At 41.4% G+C, this 19,226-nt stretch overlaps 1 protein-coding gene across 6 annotated transcripts in view; it reads left to right on the forward strand.

Moving 5' to 3' along the window:
- syt7a (synaptotagmin VIIa) overlaps nucleotides 1-19,226 on the forward strand; it is a 111,389-nt gene that overhangs the window by 55,237 nt on the left and 36,926 nt on the right. For 5 of the 6 annotated variants that reach the window (XM_086073744.1, XM_086073746.1, XM_086073748.1 and 2 more), the window contains exon 1: nucleotides 9,818-14,339. In XM_086073744.1, the coding sequence (XP_085929870.1) occupies nucleotides 13,162-14,339 (1,178 nt within the window). In that variant the 5' untranslated portion in view covers nucleotides 9,818-13,161. Of the gene's footprint in view, nucleotides 1-2,798; nucleotides 2,879-3,876; nucleotides 4,012-9,765; nucleotides 14,340-19,226 lie in introns of those variants that run through there. The other variant, XM_086073749.1, reaches the window with a different exon arrangement.

Below are 19,226 nucleotides of genomic sequence, written 5' to 3' on the forward strand. Positions count from 1 at the left end.
TTGATTGATGCGAGATTTGTAACGACAGCTCGCTAGCTAGCACGCAAAAGGAAAGGAACACTTCCCTTAAGCTGCATACGAAAACGGAACTACTCTCTCAGGCTACTTTCTCTGTTCATTGTGTTCACCAGTAAACCCTATACTTATGTCTTAAATTTGAAAAATCGAACAAACAAACAATTATTATTTTTTTCAATAAAGAAGTTTTCGATGAAGGCATATAAGAAACTGATGGGGTGCCGCCAACAAGATTGTGGTCACAGATTTTGTAATGGGTCCAAACCTGCTGTCTTCAAGATGCAGGCTGTAGTTTGAAATGATATCAAGAGTTATCTGGGCCAAGCAGTTTGCCTGGTGCACTATCCCATGTAGGCTTAGGAGCTATTTGCATCCCGATGTACTCGGTGAATGAATCATAGATAGATGCGAGTCATTTCGGTCTCCACCAGAAAGTCGTATGTAAGCGCAGTGATGAGTGCTTGGCTCTTATGGACTGCATTCACATAGATAGGCTGAAGATGGGCGGGTGTACACTTGAGTGGCAGTCATGAAGCTCTTGGCAAACAAATCTTTCTCAGGGCAGGTCTCAACAGTGCACCTCCTGTTGCCAGAGTGTGTATCGATCAGAAAACAGTTAAGACCTTAAACTGACGCACAAATCTGACCAACACATTTACAGCCATAAACCTTCCCTGTTGAAGATGATGTGGTTTTGAATACTAATATGTGACCTTTTAAAGGTAAATATGCTTTTTGTCACATGGCTCATGGCAAGTTAGTCATGGATTTGGTCATTTGCTACAGGCATTTACTGTAATTAGGGCTGGGCGATGTGATCATGATCAATTTCAGGTCAAAAGCAGTGTTTACTGTACATGTACAGAAGCTAAACGTTGTCACCAAAATTCACATGGACATCTCCGCTCATGTCTACAACCTCTGAAAATATGAAAGTATTTTGAATTTTATGGACATTAACTCATTTGCTCCCAAAAATGTATAAAAACGTTCTGTTTAAAATATTGCCATGATCCCAAAAACGTATTTATACTTTTTTTTGTTACTTCTTTTTTTTTTTATGCTAGAGCATACAGAAGGCTTCGATGCAGCCTCTGACCTGAAGAGGTCGCTTAAAGCAATGGTAGTTATTACAAAAACGGCCAGCAGGTGGCAGCAGAGTATAAGCGATCAATCAGGGCCATGTTGCAAAAAAGTGCTTTTCCCCAGTCTTTTCAACATATTTGTGAATAATGATGAAACTTAGCTATATTCTAATGCTAATTGCTGCAAAACGGAAACAGATACAACTATACTTTTCTTTCCCTGATGAAAGAAGATAATCTAATCTTTCTTTTACTGTGTTCCATGTTTTTATAGCATTAGAACATAATATTCTGTGGGCCTTGCAAAATCAGTCAAAATCCAGTAAAACAGCCAGTAGCGAAAGGGGGTTGCTTCAGTGAAAATGTCTGGGAGTGAATGAGTTAAGCCTTTTTTCACATAGGGTATGTAAATTTACAAGCAAAACTGTATTTTCTCAAAGTGGCAAAAACGTGCAGAACAACACCCAGTCAGTTGACGTTTTCCTCTTCATTTGTTTGCAAGTTGAAAACACACAGAGAAGAAAGTAATAAGAAATCAAAAAAATGGCCAAACACAGAAAAGAGCAATGAAATGGATGCCATCCTCCAAAGATGAGGCTATTTTGACAAAAGAAGTGATTCACTGTTGGTTGTGTGGCGGTATTTCCAAAGCGATGTGGAACAAATTAAGCCGATTGTATGCCGGCGGTTGCTGTCCTAAAAAAACAAGCAACACCACAATGTGTTCAATGTGTTATTTTATATTTTTCTACACTTGTCCTATGAAGAAAAACGGTTTTAATATTTTTGCATGCTGTTTATATTTTTCCCTTTTGTTAAAAAAAAAATCATGTTTCTTTAGAATTCAGTACAGATTAAAAAATATAAAACGAAAGATTAAAACATTATTAATAAAAAAATATATGTGATGCAAGGATAAAGAATCTCCCGCACACTTACATAGACTTAAAAATAATAATAATAATAATTATATATATATATATATAATTTTATTTAATTTTAATTTTACATGTTTTATATATATATATATATATATATATATATATATATATATATATATATATATATATATATATATAGCTTCAGTATGGTGAGCCGGGGGGGCATGTAGTCAAGATGAAGAAGCCTATTTTATATAATCTTAGTCCATTTACCATTTATCCACCGCATATCACAGCATTACAACTTGTTCGGGCAGCTTTTGACTTGCTCGCTTTTTGCCTCATATGTAGCCAAATGTCAATGGAGATTACCGCCATTGTGATGATGGCCAAACACTTTCGATTCTAATGAGCTTTTCTAGTGGAACGCACCCAGCATACCTAACTTTTTCAATTGTCGTTATTTCCACGTTAACGGCAGGTCACGCTCGAACGGCTTAAAATCAGAATGGAGCAGGACTTTCCAGACATTTCTCTCCAGTGCCCAGATGATTACCTTTAAACGGGCAATTGCCATGGAAATTTCTGGGTTGCTGCCATTGATAATCAGAGCCAGAAATGGCACTCGGCCGCAGATTTGATTTGACGAAGATGAGTATAATCAGGAGACCATCAGGTAAAGGACTGGCGTTCAAGAGATAATGGGGTGGCGTCTTTACATGCAAAAACACTGCTTCAAAGGACAAATGTATGCTAACCTTTTTTCTTTTTCTTCCACTGTGTCTGTGTTCCCTTTCCTTGCGCTTGGATCAAGGGGAAGAGAAATAAGCCGGGAGTGGAAACGGCAGATACTCCAGACTCAGCACGTGGGCGAGGGGAGAAGAAAGCCATCAAGTAAGTGCCTGCTAACTGGTTGGGCTTGAATAATCGGGTGATAATGACCTGCATTTGGTTCATCTCGAAAGCTCTCAATTTAAACAGTGACACGAACCAGGTATGAAAAAGAGGCCTACGATCAGGCAGCTTGCCATGCCCATGTTAACTTTGATAAAACAAGAGGTGTGCGTTCATTTTTCATTTCTTTTTTTTTCTTTTTTTCGTTGTGAAACTGTCAGAGTGTAAAGGTATGAAATGATTTTCAAGATGCTTTTCTCCCTCTGGTGAATTGAAGCTATAGGTCAATACTGGAAAATGTCAGCTTTGTAATGCTAAGTACAATTCTTAATTCCACAAATGTCTTTTTAACCTGTTCATCACCACTTCTCTTCCTATATTCTGATCATCTTCTCTTTGAATGTCACGCTTTACCTTTTATTTCCTACTTGAATGGTTTAAAGAGGGTTACGTGAATGTTTTTGTGATTTGAGTGACTTATTTTGTTTCCATTTTCTCTCTTACTTACGGGCTCAAGCGGCATTAATGTGCTCTGTTGTTCATCTCTGCTTCCAACTCTTCTTCTCTTTTGTGCTTTGCCAACTCTGACCACCGCTGCGTGACTTGTATGACATCAGTGATTCTGCTCACCTTTTCCTCCTTTACTACTGTGATTTACCATTTGTTGTCCTTCTTACTTCTCATGTTGACGATGGGGGTGGGCGGGGGCCCGGGGGATCCAGATTTCTGCTCTCGCTCAAATGTGTTTCATTAGGGGGTGCCTTGCTAGGTGAACAAAAGGCCATCACATGCTATTGTGCTCCCTCTTTCCTTGCTTACCTTCAAATCGCTGTGGTGACTCTTCCAATTCAGGCTGGAGAACAGCCTCCCCATTTCATGCAGCTCTTAGGCCGACTCTTCCTCATCTCCAGAGGAGGGACGCTTGTTGCAAAGTGTTGGTTAGTGCCGAGGCTGTGCGCAGTTGTGTTGCTCTGACCTGTCTTTCTCTTTGGCCGCAGTGACCTAGACAGAGACTTTTGGAATAACAATGACAGCAGCACAGTGCAGCAGAGGTGGAGCTCCTATCCGCCGAAGGAGTTCGTACTTAACATTTCTCCCTATGCCCCATATGGAGACCCTCGCCTTACACTCAAGTGAGTCTTGGTCCAAGACTGGTAAGAGTCTTCACCCTTGAGCAGGGCTGTAACGAGACAGCGACACCACCACTCCTTTCCCTTGCCTTCCTTTTCTTATCCTTATCTCTATCCCTATCCCTGCCCCGTATCCCCCCCCCCCTGGCTTCACAGTCACCACCACTCATCTAATTAAACTAGGAATGGGCCTATACCAGGTATCGGCCCTTTTTCAAGATATTTGTGACGGTGGCCGTTTTACAATCAGGAACTCGAAAATAGAAGAATAGGAAATTGCAGAGGTGTAACAAAAAACAGTTTGAACTAGAAAATGAATCAAATTGTTCCACTTTCAAATATATCGTGATGCATATTACAGAACAGACAAATCCATTCAAATGTATGCAAAATAACAAAAAAAAAGTCATTACATCATACCCTCTCGAAGTGAGCCATAGTCAAACCGAATCGAATCGCTCCACTTTCAAATGGAACCGTACTTGAAGCGTTTTGAAAAGTGAATTGTATCATCTTTTGCGGAGAGATGCACACTCCTAGAAAATTGCCATTCATTTCATGAAGTTTTAAGGAAAACTGCTATATGATTTAGGGATGTAACGATAATGCCAATATCTTGATATTGCGATATTAAAACTGCCATGATATCGTCGTCGTCATGTCACGATATTCAAAGCAGCACATCTGTTAAAAAAAAAGCCAGGTCGTATTCCATTTGTACTGTTGTACTGTTTATTAGTGCAGTTTAATTTTAATTAGGAATGTTTTGGCCACTGCAGTGGTTATCACTCCCATACATCAGTCATCACCTGCAAATATGTTTCAATATCTCCATCAAAAAACATGAATTTCTCTGAACACAGCATTGTGAACTACATTGACCATGATACTTTGTGCCACTGAGCCAAGAGGAGCACATGACAATGACATGTGACATGATATAACATGGTCAAGCCTATTTATTTGTCACTGATGTTATGTACAAAAACATAATATTGTGCTTTTAAAAAAATAATAATACAATATTAGACTACCGTGAGCTTTCTTTTTTTTTAAATATATACAGTAAAGGCCAAAAGTTTGGACACACCTTCTCATTCAATACATTGCTTTATTTTCATGATTATGTACATTGTAGATTCTCACTGAAGGCATCAAAACTATGACGGCAACTATGACAACTAATGAACACATGTGGAGTTATGTACTTAACAAAAAAAGTGAAAATCGTAAAATAAATACATAAATAAAAAGCCACCTTTTTTGATGATTACATTTTCGCACATTCTTGGCATTCTTTCGATAAGCTTTATAAGGTAGTCACCTGAAAGGGTTTTCCAACAGTCTTTAAGAAGTTCCCAGAGGTAAGAATGACAAGAGTATGCAAAAAAGTTACCAGAGCAAAGGATGGCTATTTTGAAGAATCTATCATAAAAAAACATGTTTTCAGTTAATTCACCTTTTTTCCCGTTAAGTACATAACTCGACATCAGTAGTTCATACATAGTTTTAATGCCTTCAGTGAGAATCTACAAAGTTTACAGATTGACCACCCCCCATAATATTGTGTTAATTATCATATTGTGACGTTCATATTGTGATATTTATTTGATTGTAATGTTTGGATATGATTACATCCCTAATATGAGGATATATCTTTCTTTAAAATCAAAGTCATTGTTTGTTTTTGTTTTTTTGTTTTTTTTTGGGGGGGGGAGGTAAATTTGATATATAGATATGGATCAAAAGTATTTCAGTGACTACTCGTACTGGTATCGGTCTGGGAAAAAAAAGTGGTATCAAGCATCCCTAGATTAGTCAGACGACATTTCGAATCTAATATAAATGATTTTGATTTATTTTTTTGTCCCTAAGGAAAACTTTTTCACATGAGTAATGAGGCAAAATGCTTAGTTTAAAGGCCACAGTATAAATATTCAAATAAACTGCAAAAATGAATACAAATTGCAGCTTTCAAGGCTGCGTGTTATCGTTAAACGCAATTTTCATGAACTATTGTAAGAACAACAAGGAAAACAAATGCAGCCAATGTAACCATTTTGGAGGGCACAAATGGTTACTAATGATTACTCATAATCTGCTCTGGAAATGCGAGCGATTAAATTGTCATACACGCACATTACGGCCGTCCTATTATTCCTTGCAGAGAAAAAGCAGCGCAGCCCTGCAACTCCTTCTGGCTCCTTTCTTCCTCCCTGTCACCTTTTAATGAACACTCAGGCGCATGTTCCGACGCCCGCTCCACTCCCTACAGCCCTGCCGGTCATACTAACTCCTGAGCTCTAACCTCTCACCTCTCTCCCATGGAGCGTAACCATGGAGACGGACAACCCTCTTTAGCCTTCCTAGCTAAAAAAAAAAAAACACGCCTGCCTTTGTTGTGGAGGGTTGACCGTTAGACCAGTTTGCTTGTGTGATGCCAATGTTCACCTGTAGTTGACATTCGTCTGTGCCCTTCCTCTGATCTCCCATTATATCTGTCTCGAAAGTGAACGACACTAACACCGTAACACTTGAGCTGCATGTACTGTCGGTCACAATGGGAGATAAGGCATTTTTTACGTGATGCAATAAAAGTTATGTTTGGAATCCAGTAAAAGCTCAAGCAAGGTCAGACTTATCTCCTTCCAGGCAGTGTGAGGGCTCGCGGCTTAGAGTTCCTGCTACCGGGAATCTGTCAGATAAACTGTCTAATGAATGGTCATTTTTAATAGGCGGAGCTGTTGAGAAACGTGCGCTAAATGGCCTGGAGAGATGAGGCTGCAGTGTGCTGGTGAAGGTGCTGGATGTATGGTTTTCCCATCAAAAAAAACTCCACCAGAAGATGATGGCTGCTGATCCCGGTTAACTAGCCTTACTCCAGCCTGCAGTGCTTGTGTTTTGAGTAGTTCATTTAAAAAAATAATAATCCTCAAGGTTGGCATTTATTGTCCATAAAACGGCTTTATGCTCCAGTTATTCTTTTGTCCACTCGTAGTAATGGACAATTTTCCCTGCAAAAAAATTGCTAAATGGATTTCTTTCTCAATAGCTTGCCAGAAAATATATCGGCATTGAAAAGTTGAAGAAATCAGCCATTTGTTATTATAAGGAGAGACAGAGGATGACCTCCTGACTCTAAACCGGTTATTTTATATGATTTTCAAGCAGACATCATTTCCTGTTTAAAATTCCCTTGAGATCAGCAGCTTTCAGCGTTCTGTGATGACACTGGGCCTCATTTATCAAATAAGTTGCTATCCTGTGTGATGCATCTTCATTTTTAAGGAATTACTACATTTTAAAGTCAATATATAAAAAAAAAAATCCGTCTTTTGCAGTACAGTGTATTTATTTGGCCCTAGTGACAATGACACGATTGTAAAAATTGCTGGCTTGACAGCAATCATTTGTCATACTCACCATGAAACTGAACTGTCTATACTGTATTTGATACTTCAGCTGATCAATCTGATACTGGGAGGAAGTGTCAAGGGTAATGTGGCAATTTATCTTTTGTAAATCACTTTTACTCCCAGTGAACCTTAGGCAGTAAAGGGATTGATGCCTGACTTGACTGCACATTCCTGTAAATACTCGCGTTGATTTATGGGCCGCATATATTTACATTTTCCTACTTTTAATACAAGTAAGACCTTGTCCACCTTTCCTTCAGCTCGATAAACGAGGCCCATGTCTCCTGTGTTGACTGTGGCTCCAGCAGTGTCATCCATACCGATGTTGTGATTGATGGCTTACCCACGTGCGCATTCGGGTCACTTGGTCACAATCAAATATGAAGGTTAACCTTTGAAACGAAGACGCATATTAGCGTTCCCTGACCTCAGCGTCTGTGATTCCTCGTGTTTTGCCTCTGCATGTTGATGAAAAGCAGTCGTGTCACCAGAGGGCACTAATGTGCTTTATTTTGAATACCGCTGCTTTCAAATTTGACATGATTATGTTCAAACCCCAAAACAGCGTTGAGCTATCATTTGAGTTAGCAACAACCATGTAAGGACTCAAATCAAGTTTTAATTATTACTTGTTTGGCGTATGGTGTTGTAAGTACACTATATGGGCAAAAGTATTGCGTAACCTATATGGTAACATCCAGAGGTTGCTGCATCATTGATGGTCCGTCATTCATCAATGGCTGAGACACCCGTCCATCATCGTCATTTATTTAAATCCGTACCAAAAGTATCCGTCAACTCTTGACCCGGTTAATGATGATTACCGTATTTTCCGGACTATAAGTCGCTCCAGAGTACAAAATCGCACTAGGCCAAAAATTGATAATTAGGTAGAACAAAAAAACATACCTAAGGTCACATTTGTTATGGGTAATTTATTTTACAAACTACTTGACATAAAACAGACATTACGTCATCTTGGAAGGCAAGTTACAACATTACTAAAATAATAGAGAACAAGCTGAATAGGAGTAAGATATGCTAAATCATATCTTGATTTTTATTGGGGGGGGGGGGCATTTGTGTTCAATTATTCTCAGTTTTCTTTGTAAACTAACGTTTACTGTTTGAATATTTAATTGTTAAGGAGATATCGGTGCGCAAGTCTAGAATGCCCTCTTGTGGCTATCTGTGAAATTATACAACCCGCTGTATTTTTCCATTTATAAGTCGCAGGAACAGCTAACCTATGAAAAAGTGTGAAATATAGTCCGGAAAATACGGTACGTTGATGGACGAAAAACCCATTCCGTCAATGCTTCGTTTGTCAATTTTTCGAAGTTTGCCGTCATCCGTTATTTGGCAAAAAAAAAAAAAAACGACATCCGTCATTGACGAATTCACAGACCTTCCGTCAATATGGACTATATTACCTGAGTAATCCTGTTCACCTTTATTTCTATAAATGTCTTCCATTGTTTACATTTTCAAATGATCACTTATACATTCGCAGAAAATCCCAACGCCCCATAAAGTGCTCTTTGGTCCTACCAGGTATTATACAAATCTACAGAGAAAATTATTTTACGGTAATAATCAAATTCAGTGAACTCTTTAAAATAAAGGATCTCATTCCAATACTTTTGTCCATTTAGTGTATTTCACATCTTCCTATTCACTTCGACCAAGTGGTAATCAAATGGCAGTTCAAATATCAGGTATTTACATCTAGAAAAAGATTGCAATCAACGTTTTATTGGAACACTATTTAGCAAAAATTTCGCTTCCACCGGCTCCTCAAAATGGCCTATTACTTTCACTCCACCGCAAACCATCGCTCTTGTTGCCATCGTTGAACTGCCTCGTATAGCGAGCCCCAAACGCATAAATGAAGGAGGGAATGAGAGTTTAATGGGCAGCGTCCGCACACCGCTGCCGCGGCTGCTGAACGCTGGCAGCTGCGAGAACGGTCCTCTCGGCCCCCGGCGGGAGTGACCTTGTTGGTTTTCCACCTTCCACAGGCTCCTTGCAAACGCTTCTCCTCGTCCCCGCTCTCCACTCCCCATTTCTGTCTGGACTCAAGACCCTTTTTCATTTACCTGCTTTTCACTGGGCTTGGAAAGCTGTCTCCTCACACACACACTCTACTAATGTGTCTCACCTACTTTGCCATGTGATTGCTCAACCTCTTTTCCTGTGTGTATGTTGTATGTGTGTCTTTCTCTCACATGCTTTTTGGTGTTTTTTTTCCTCCTCTGCTTGTCGTCGCACTCTCTCTCTCTCTCTCTCTGTATCCTCCCTCTGCTGCCATACCTCTCTGCATCCTGTCTGTCTCCCTTAGTGGGGCAGTGTCAGGGTGTCAGAAGGGGGCAGCGACCGGGCATGGGGATGATGGGGGTGGGCCTTATCGCAGTGACAGCATGAAGAGCATGATGACGGAGGGAGCGAAGGCCGGGAGATGGCAGACGGTCCAGGGCCACGTGCAGTCTGGAGGATTCAGACCCAGCAAGTGAGTTTGGTCCCGCCGCGTACCCGAGCGGGGTTCCGCAACTGGTTTTCACCGGCGGCCGACGGCAGCTCGTTTGAAATTTGAGTCTCACATATAACGGCCCATTAAAAATGCCGTCTCGTATGACAAGAGCTTTCGCAACAAAAATGGCATTCCCAGGTATGAATTGAGATCCAGTCGACTGCTGCTAAGCGGTGCCGGAATAGTGTAAACAGAATGCACTCCCCTCCAAAAGTATTGGAACGGCAAGGTCAATTTGTTTGTTTTTGTTGTATGCTGAAAACATTTCAGTTTCAGATCAAATATCAGACAAAAGTTGAGAATTCCAGCTTTTATTTCATGGTATTTGCATCTCGATGAATCAACCCGCCGGTCACAATTGTGATGGACAAGAATAATTTCATTTCCAATGTTACTGGGTAATTTTTCAAAATATTTTCAGTATATACTGTCAGAATACATTATTTCGTATGAAATCTGTGCATGTGTACATGTTTGGAATAAATGATCACATGACCAGAGCTGTTTACTTCCTGGTTGCACTTTGAAAAGAAGATGGCTTCCTCAACTCGTCCAGGCATACATTTTCAATTATGTGTCCATATTTAAAAATAAAATAAAAATTATATATATATATATATATATATATATATACATAAATACCATGAAATCAAAGCAAGAATTCCCAACTTTTGTCTGATATTCATCTTTTGATCTAATGCCCAAATGTCTTCAATAAACAGCTAAAACAAAGGAATTGAACTTTGCTGTTCCAATACCGTTGGTGCGTACGGAATAGAAGGTGTTTTACTATAATACTTAACTATACTTATAATTTCATATGTACCTGTGGCTGGCTAAAAAGTGAAGGGTGGAAAGTCAATGAATGTGCCGATATTTGACAAAGTGCCCTTTATTTCTCCTTGTGCACTTGAGCCAAATCGCTTCTTCATTCGCTTTTTCATTGATGCGCTATTTTGTGGGGTTAAATAAAAGTAGAGGTCGGAGTTTTGCATGCTAGGGCAAGTCGCCCAGGGCAATTTGCCCGCCTTCAGCCTGTCGTGCGGCAGGCCTTATAACCTGCAAAGACGAGAAGTCTGTTGCCCATTTTGAAATCATCAACAGCGATGTTTAGTGTTCTGACTAAGCAGGTCAATTTCAGCAGGGAGCGAGGTGGGGCTCAGGTGTCAAGGTGAGCGTGTGGGGGCGCAGATCTTGGTGCGAACCCAAATAGGACCTTGAGCTGACACCACACTGACTCAAGTCTTCAGCTCCACTGCGCAATGTAACCAAATTGGGACTGCACTGCCTGCAAGTGGTCCTACTAAAAATGTAACACGGGAAAGTGTAACTTCCACACAATGGCAAAAATGATGCGTCATCCATCTGGCACAGAGTTAATGTCGACTTTGTTATTTCGCTCTCCCGTGACGTATGACATCACCGGGACTATGTTCAGCGCATATGAGGCTGTTAATTTTCAGTTGGGCGTGATTTTTGCACCTTCTTTTGCCACCTTGTGATTTTCTTCCAACACAACGCATTCACGCTCGTCACTACCTCATCCTTCATCTGCTCTGCCCGCCCCCCCGCCCTCTCTTTTTTACCCCTTCTCTATAATTGGTTTCTATTTTCGGGCAGCCATAAGAGTCTCTGTGTCTTGTGTTTGTGTCTCGCACCCCATTTTCCGACTCTCCGCCGTCCTCATCCCCCGCTGTTATCGCTCTCCATCTTACTGTTTGCGTGTACAGCCACTCCAACCGTTCTCCTGTTTCATTTTGACACAACCTCATAACACCCCTTTTATCTTTTATGTACGACCATTAAATATGATTAACAGTGCACCGAAGACCAAAATTGCAAAATAACGTCGGGTGAAGTAATGCAAAGCGGTGAATAGTTCTCGTGACCTATATTCGGGTAGTCTGGGTAATGCAGTCAGCTGATGGTGGAGGATGTACAGTATTAAGTCGACAGCAAATAATGTATGAATGCGTATTTCAAGTTAGTACTTATGTCTACATAAGATTATATGCAATGACACTATGTACAAAACAAAACAAAAAAAGGCTCGCAGGCCAGTATGCATTCCCATCACACCAGATGGTGGGACTGCAGGAGGATCCTCAAATTCTCAAATGTAATTGCTATATTTATAAACAATGTACAATATAAATATGTCAAGTAAATAAGACTGCCTTTATCTGTGAAATTATTATTATTTTTTTTATGTATTTTTGTTCAGTGAAGACGAAAATTTCTTTTTTGGGGTAATTTTTTAGAATCAAAAGTTGTTGCCTTTAATTTATTTATTTTTGTTCTTAAATGTCACTGTTAAAAACACTCTTCCAATTAAGTGGCAAAACTGGGTATTATTTTTGTGTGAAGCAGTGTGTTGGTATCTGTTAAATGGAACTATTAAAGTAACTTGTGATCTAACCTAGTTATTTTTTAAAGCAAGTATTCCTTTAGGTTACTTTTAAAAGCAGTAAAGTCGCTAGGGTGCTTTTAAAAGCAAGTAATCAGTAAAGTAACTAGGCTACTTTTAACTCATTTGCGCACAAAAACGTATACAAATGTTGTATTTTAAATATTGCCATGGTCACAAAAACATATTTATACGTTTTATGTTGTTTTTTATGCTAGAGCATACAGAAGGCTTTGGTGCAGCCTCTGACCTGAAGAGGTCACTTAAAGCAATGGTAGTTATTACAAAAAACGCCCAGCAGGTGGCAGCAGAGTATAAGAGATCAACCAGGGCCATGTTGCAACAAGCTTTTCTCCTCAGTGTTTTCAGCAAGTTTGTGAATAATGATGAAACTTAGCTATATTCTAATGCTAATTACTGCAAAACGGAAACAGATAGAAATATACTTTTTTTCCTGATGAAAGAAGATACTCTGATCTTTCTTTTGGTAGGTTCCATGTTTTTATTGCAATATAACACAATATTCTGTGGGCCTTGCAAAATCAGTCAAAATCCAGTAAACCAGTCGGGAGCGAAGGGGGTTGCTTCAGTGAAAATGGCTGGGGAGGGAATGATTTAACAACATGTAATCAGTAAAGTAACTAGTTTTGATTATATGTCACACAGCTTTATGATCAAGTGACTGCTAAAAAGTGCTAATACGGACAGTCTTAAAAGGGGAGTGGAAATGAGAACTTGACAGAGAGAGGGAGACATAATGTAGGCCTTGGTTGGCTGATGGATGTCTCTAGAGAGGCAGCATGCGTTTAAAAGACCCAAAAGGAGAAAGGATGAGAGGCTGTCAGATAATTTTCACTTGTGAGTGGAGGCAAATGGGGATCTCTTATCAGAGCAAAAAAACCTCACCAGGAAGGCCTGGAAGCTGCAAAGCTACAAACCAAACGTCGCCGAGACGGCCCGCGCCCGTTCGGACTCCGCGCATCCGACCGCTACCGCCTCGGAAAACTCTTCCGCGCAAGCAGCACGCTCGCGGCGGGCAGGCACGCAAGCTGCACTTGCACGTGACGCAGGCGCGCAGGGCGAGCGCGCAGCTGCCGCACGGCTGGCTGACGCCGGCGTGCGACCAGCAGACGGCACATGGCGCTCACTCGGGTTGCACCTTCTACTGCTATTTCTGCTACTGCTGTTACTGCTGCTGCCTCACGTTGCTCTCCTTCTCTCTCCTCCTTCTCCTCTCTCCAACTCCCCATGATCCACCCACTGACTCCATCCCCACCCGCCCTTCCACTTCCTGTACCCCGTCGCCGACATCAACTTCTCGTGCGGATGTCAACCTGACTGTTTCTGCCGTGACTCCCTGCCGCCCTCGGTCACCCTGCCTCACCTTTGACGGTTCTGTCGCCCTCCGCTACACCTCCACCCCTGACCTACTCACCCCCTCTTGCCCTAACACCTCTCCTACTTCCTCTCCTGACTCCTCCTTCTCTTTCCATCGCCACATCCTTTGCCGGCCGTGGCCATCCTCTCGTTCTCTCTCGTCCCTGCTGCTCTGCCCTCCCAGTTTTGGGGATCCGGTACTGTCCTATGCGTCCACTCTGGAACACATCCCCTGTGGGCCGACCCGCCCTCGGACGCTGCTACGCCAGCAGAGTCTCCAACAGCCCCTCATGAACCCGCCGGGCTCTGGATTTGGCCAACCGCCCACCACATCCCAGAGTTTGGGACAGTTGCACACAGCGCCCGGACATCCCGGGGGAGGCGGGGCTGCCGGGAAAGGAGAGGCAGGTGGTGGAGGTGGTGAGGGTGAGGGTGCAGGTAAAAGAGCTGCTCCGCGGGCGGCGAGGGGCAGCCCCGCAGGAGCGGGCGCCGCTCGCTGTAGAGGAGGCGGTGCAGGAGGGCGCACGCGTTCCAATCCTGGCAGTTGGGATTACATGATGGACCAGATCCGGAATCGTGGCCTGGACGTCAAATCCTTTCTGTGAGTATTTACCTTAGCATGTTTGTGCAATCTCCTCATCCATTAAATGATATCTAATTACTAACTTATCCTTATCTCTACAATACGTCAATGCAACTAATTTATTCTGTTTTAATTTGTATCTGAGATCTAGGGAAGGATATTACATCTGTCAAAATTTGCACACTGACTCACTGTAAGTGCATTTAATTAATCTGGGTGCGAGCGTCATTGTTATTGCACTGGAACTTCGAGTAAAACTTATTAATATTAATCAAGTCTCCGTCTAAAGTCAGCTCTGTTGGTGTTCATGCGTACCAATCTAATGTTTGACGGATTAGGTTGAAGGCCAACATCGTGATGTTGGCATGTATGAAAAATCTGTAATATAAATGTTAATTCAATGCTGTTGAGGGCTACAAGCATTGTTTTTTTGAGCTGGATCAACATCTGTCAGACAGGATATATGAGGATGGGTGGTTTTTGATATCTTTTATAGAAATTAATGTTAATTTATTCAGTGGTTAACGAAATGCTTGAACATGTTCACGCATGCAGCCTTAGCAGTCATGAGTTGCATTGCATTACATTGCTAATTACAACTTTTGTTGAGTTAGGTCTGACAGCTTGTTTTTAACTTTTTCTCCATCGCGTCAAGTTTTTGAGCTATGAGAACCCCCGTTTCCTTAGAAAATATGAAATAAATGTGTATGCATGTAAATATAACACTAAGATGGAATAATTACCGTTGAGAAAAAATAAATAAAAATGCCAATGGTTACAAGATGGAGAGAAAAGCCAGCACAAATCCTCTTAATTGCTAATTGCTAATATGCTAGCTTTCTGTTTGGAGATATTGATAGTACTGACCAAGTGGGAGCTGCACACACACCTCTCACCGCATCTCAATTTTGACTGCACAAACAAGTTGCCATGGAGTTGTAGATGAGTCCAATCATATAATCTGTTATTTTTACTACAGCTTATCGGTGGAATTTTGCTTTTCTGGAGAAAAAACTTGACGTGCTAAAAAAAAAATGAGTGCAATTTTGGTATCAGCGCACCAATTTTTTTTTTTCAAATCGTTCCCCAGTATGTCAAAAGTCCGTTCTTGCCTATAACCATAAATTAAATATCACAACAAGCATGGAAAGTGGTCACTAAATTTCAGCTGCTGCTATTTTATCCCATGCTAAAATGTTCAATGTTTACGCTGCATGCTCTGCTAAACACTAACATCTGCTTGGATAGCATTCCGCCCGTCGCGTGCAATTGTCTTAACAGGACGGTGGCATGAGTTTACAATATTCATGAGATGTCAGTGAGAATCTCTAGTTTATATTCATACAGTCACACTCAATTACATGATGTTATTTCTCTGCCATCCTTTGGAATGACTATTAAATGCTGTAAACACACACGTAGGCCCAATCCATATTTTATGAGTTGCGCAAACTATTTGCCCATCCTTTTTGGGGACATTTGCTCACTTCCATGCTAATGGTAAACTTGAGCTGGTGGTCGGGCTGCTCGGACACTGACGTGCGTCTGCAAGGGCACGTCGCTGTGCATCAGTATAAGATCAAGGGTTAAGCAGCTGAAGCATCGATCTTATGTCAACTGCACCATTACGTCTCCAACGTATTGTTACTTTAGGCCATAAGCGGATGGAGTCACGAGGGGGTGATGAAGGCATGAGGTACTGCATACAGTATCTTCTTTGTACCTTTGCGCTGATTCTTTTTTTTTTTTAACATTAGCCTGCCCTTTTATGTGAGGTTTAAGGCGTATTTTGAATGACACAGCCAGACTAATGCCTTCAGCTCAATGGGCGTTAGCGATGTAGCACATGCAAGCGCCAAGGTCATTGAGTGAACTGCCCATAATAGTCAACTCATCATTGTTAATGTGAGGTAGAGGTCATTGTTATATTTTCCCCCCCGCAACGGAAACACTTCAGATGATTGATGACAGAGCAGTGCAGTAGTAGACGCAAGACAACGTTTCACGATAGTTCATTTCAATCTGTGATAAACAAGTGAACCATTGTCGAGTGAAATTGTCAAAGTCGTTGACACAGATATATATCGAGTCGTTCAGCTGTTTTTTTCTAAATGGATCTCAAGAGAGCTGCAACTGCTTTTTAAGCCTTAAATCAGTGATTTGTCCCGGTGTCACGAATGTCTGTTACCTTTCTCACTTCATCTTCCTTTACCTTGAGAGTTGAAGTGTTTCGCTGAAGTGTAAATGCCTTCATCAACAATGCGAGCCAATAACTATTCATTCGCTCTATTGTGCACGCGTTGTACCATTGTATTGAAGAGTGCACAGCAAATGGGAAACTGCTAATTCATGTGTTGAAAACAGTTAAGTTTAAAACGATTAAGGGCGGCATGGGGTTCGAGTGGCTAGCACATTTGCCTTGCAGTTCATGGTTTGAATTTCAGCTCTGGTATTCCCTTGTGGATTTTGCACATTTGGGTTTTCGCCACATATATCCCGGCTTCCTGCAAGTTAGGATCCTAGCAGACTCCAAATTGTCCTTAGGTGTGAATGTGAGTGTGAATTATTTGTCCATTTGTGCCCTGCGATTGCCTGGAAAGCAGCCCAAAGTCCGCTGCGATAAGCCCCAGCTGTTCCCCGATCCTAATTAGGACGAGTGGAATAGAAAATAGATGGCTGGATGGAGTTGTAAAATGAAAATGGAAAAAAAGTTGACACAACAATGATTATCCCTAAACAGGAAGTCAATGTGAACACAAGGAGCTTTCATTGTTTTGTCAAAATAAACTATTTTACTACTTACTATTTTGAGGCAATGTTTGGAACTAATTGAAATATTTCCTATTTAGGAGTGTATTTTATGAGTTCCAGCAGACATTATTATGGCGAACAAGTACCTGTGGAAATCTACACGTTTTGGTTCCTTTTGCTATCTAATAGCACGTGTCTATAGCTAGCTAGTTAGCTACCTCCTCAGCTCACACCGCCACACGTTACAGTGCGACAACCAATATGGATCCATCCATCCATCCATTTTCTGTACCGCTTGTCCTCACAAGGGTCGCGGGGGTTGCTGGAGCCTATCCCAGCTGGCTTCGGGCAGTAGGCGGGGTACACCCTGAACTGGTTGCCAGCCAATCGCAGGGCACACAGAGACGAACAACCATACTCACAATCACACCTATGGACAATTTGGAGTGTCCAATTCACCTGCCATGCATGTTTTTGGAATGTGGGAGGAAACCGGAGTACCCGGAGAAAACCCACGCAAGCACGGGGAGAACATGCAAACTCCACCCAGGAAGGCCGAAGCCCGGACTTGATCTCACAACCTTTGCACTGGGAGGCGGACGTGCTAACCAGTCAGCCACCGTGCCGCACCAATCAATATGGATGTTGATGGTAAACTAAGAAAATAATGACCAGTTATTTGATTGTATGACATGTGTATCAGAATTGGCCTACTGTAATGCCAATTCGAAGTATGCCCAACAAAAAGTTTATGCTAATGCTAGTCGCTAGCTGTATTGTTCATATAAGATGTTACTTATATAACTATATCTCTGAGGGCAAGCTATATCCAGCCGTTTGTAATCCTTTAGCTGTTTTAGGTTCCTGTTGAAGTTCATTGGACAGATTTGGGTTACCAATTTTTTAAGAGCCTCAAGTTTTTTTAAGTGAGCAATGTGGGACATCTTTGGTTAACAAATTATGACCGGGGACGCACCTTCATCTGCCGGGATGACAGAAAAGGTGGGGAACTACTGATATATATGTGCAGCTAAAGATGATTAAACAGCTTAATCCTTTTTGCGAGAAAAGCTCTGAATTGCGTGTATGAAAAGCTAAATTGTGAAGCAAAGGGGGATATATTTCTGCAGTCTGACAGTAGCATATTTTCTAAGCGGAGGTACAGTAGTGGCATCAGCGGCTTAAGCTATAGAAGCGTGGGTGTGGGTGACAGGCGGCGGGGGAGCGATGAGGAGGCAGGACGGTTAAGACGAAGGGGAATAGGGATGCGGGGGATTTGCGGGGAGGAAGTGTGGCTGAATAGTGAAGTGTGAGGAGTGCAGCACGGCGAGCGAGAGAGCGGTGACCCAGAAAGCGCCGACACACGGCGAGCACCTCTAGACGCTATGTCACTCAAATAGAAACAATTAGTCCAGATCCTTGTAATGAGGCTTAATTCAATCCCAACTCTGGCCAAAGTCGACAGCAGCCATATTGGGTGGAGGACGTGTTTGGCGAAAGATGTGCAGTGCATGGGTGTTACTTTGAAATGTGTTGAACCATTACATCCATTAACATGCATTAATTATTCACTTACAGTTTGCCTTAATTAGTTCATGTCTGTGTCAAGTTAAGTCTTTAATTCCCTGCCACAAAGGTAATTTTCTTCCCAGTTTTTTGTTAGTAGGGTTTTTGGGAAATTTTTTTTTACATGACTTTTTACAGCATATGATTTAATTGACATTTTTCCTTTATTTTTCAGTGAATATTGCAAGAGTACAACTGATAAAACAAATGTTTCCGCAAGAGGTTTGTAATGGTATCCTGCAGAGTCATGATGCAATTGAACTAAATTAGGATTGTTCAGATGCTAATTTTTTAAACTGATATTTAAAACTGGCATCTCATTGAGTGGTGAATTTATGCGAACACAAATTTTAGGTTCTAGCAGGGTTCATAATTTTTTTTAAAATGTATGCCATTTTTTATTTGTCGCAAAAAATGCAAATTTACTGTACTGCAAACAGTTGCAAATGTTTGCAAAACAGTTGTAAGCCTTTGCAAACAATTGTAAAACATGTCGCGTTGACCGTGGTTCATCTGTGAAATCCACCCATTAAGACATTGCGCCGGTCGTCATGAACATGCTAACTCCACTTCCTCGTGGTCAAAAGA

The sequence above is a fragment of the Leptonotus elevatus genome, chromosome 4 (genome assembly GCF_054856555.1).
Source record: "Leptonotus elevatus isolate MCC_2025b chromosome 4, RoL_Lele_1.0, whole genome shotgun sequence".
Classification (NCBI taxonomy): Eukaryota; Metazoa; Chordata; class Actinopteri; order Syngnathiformes; family Syngnathidae; genus Leptonotus; species Leptonotus elevatus.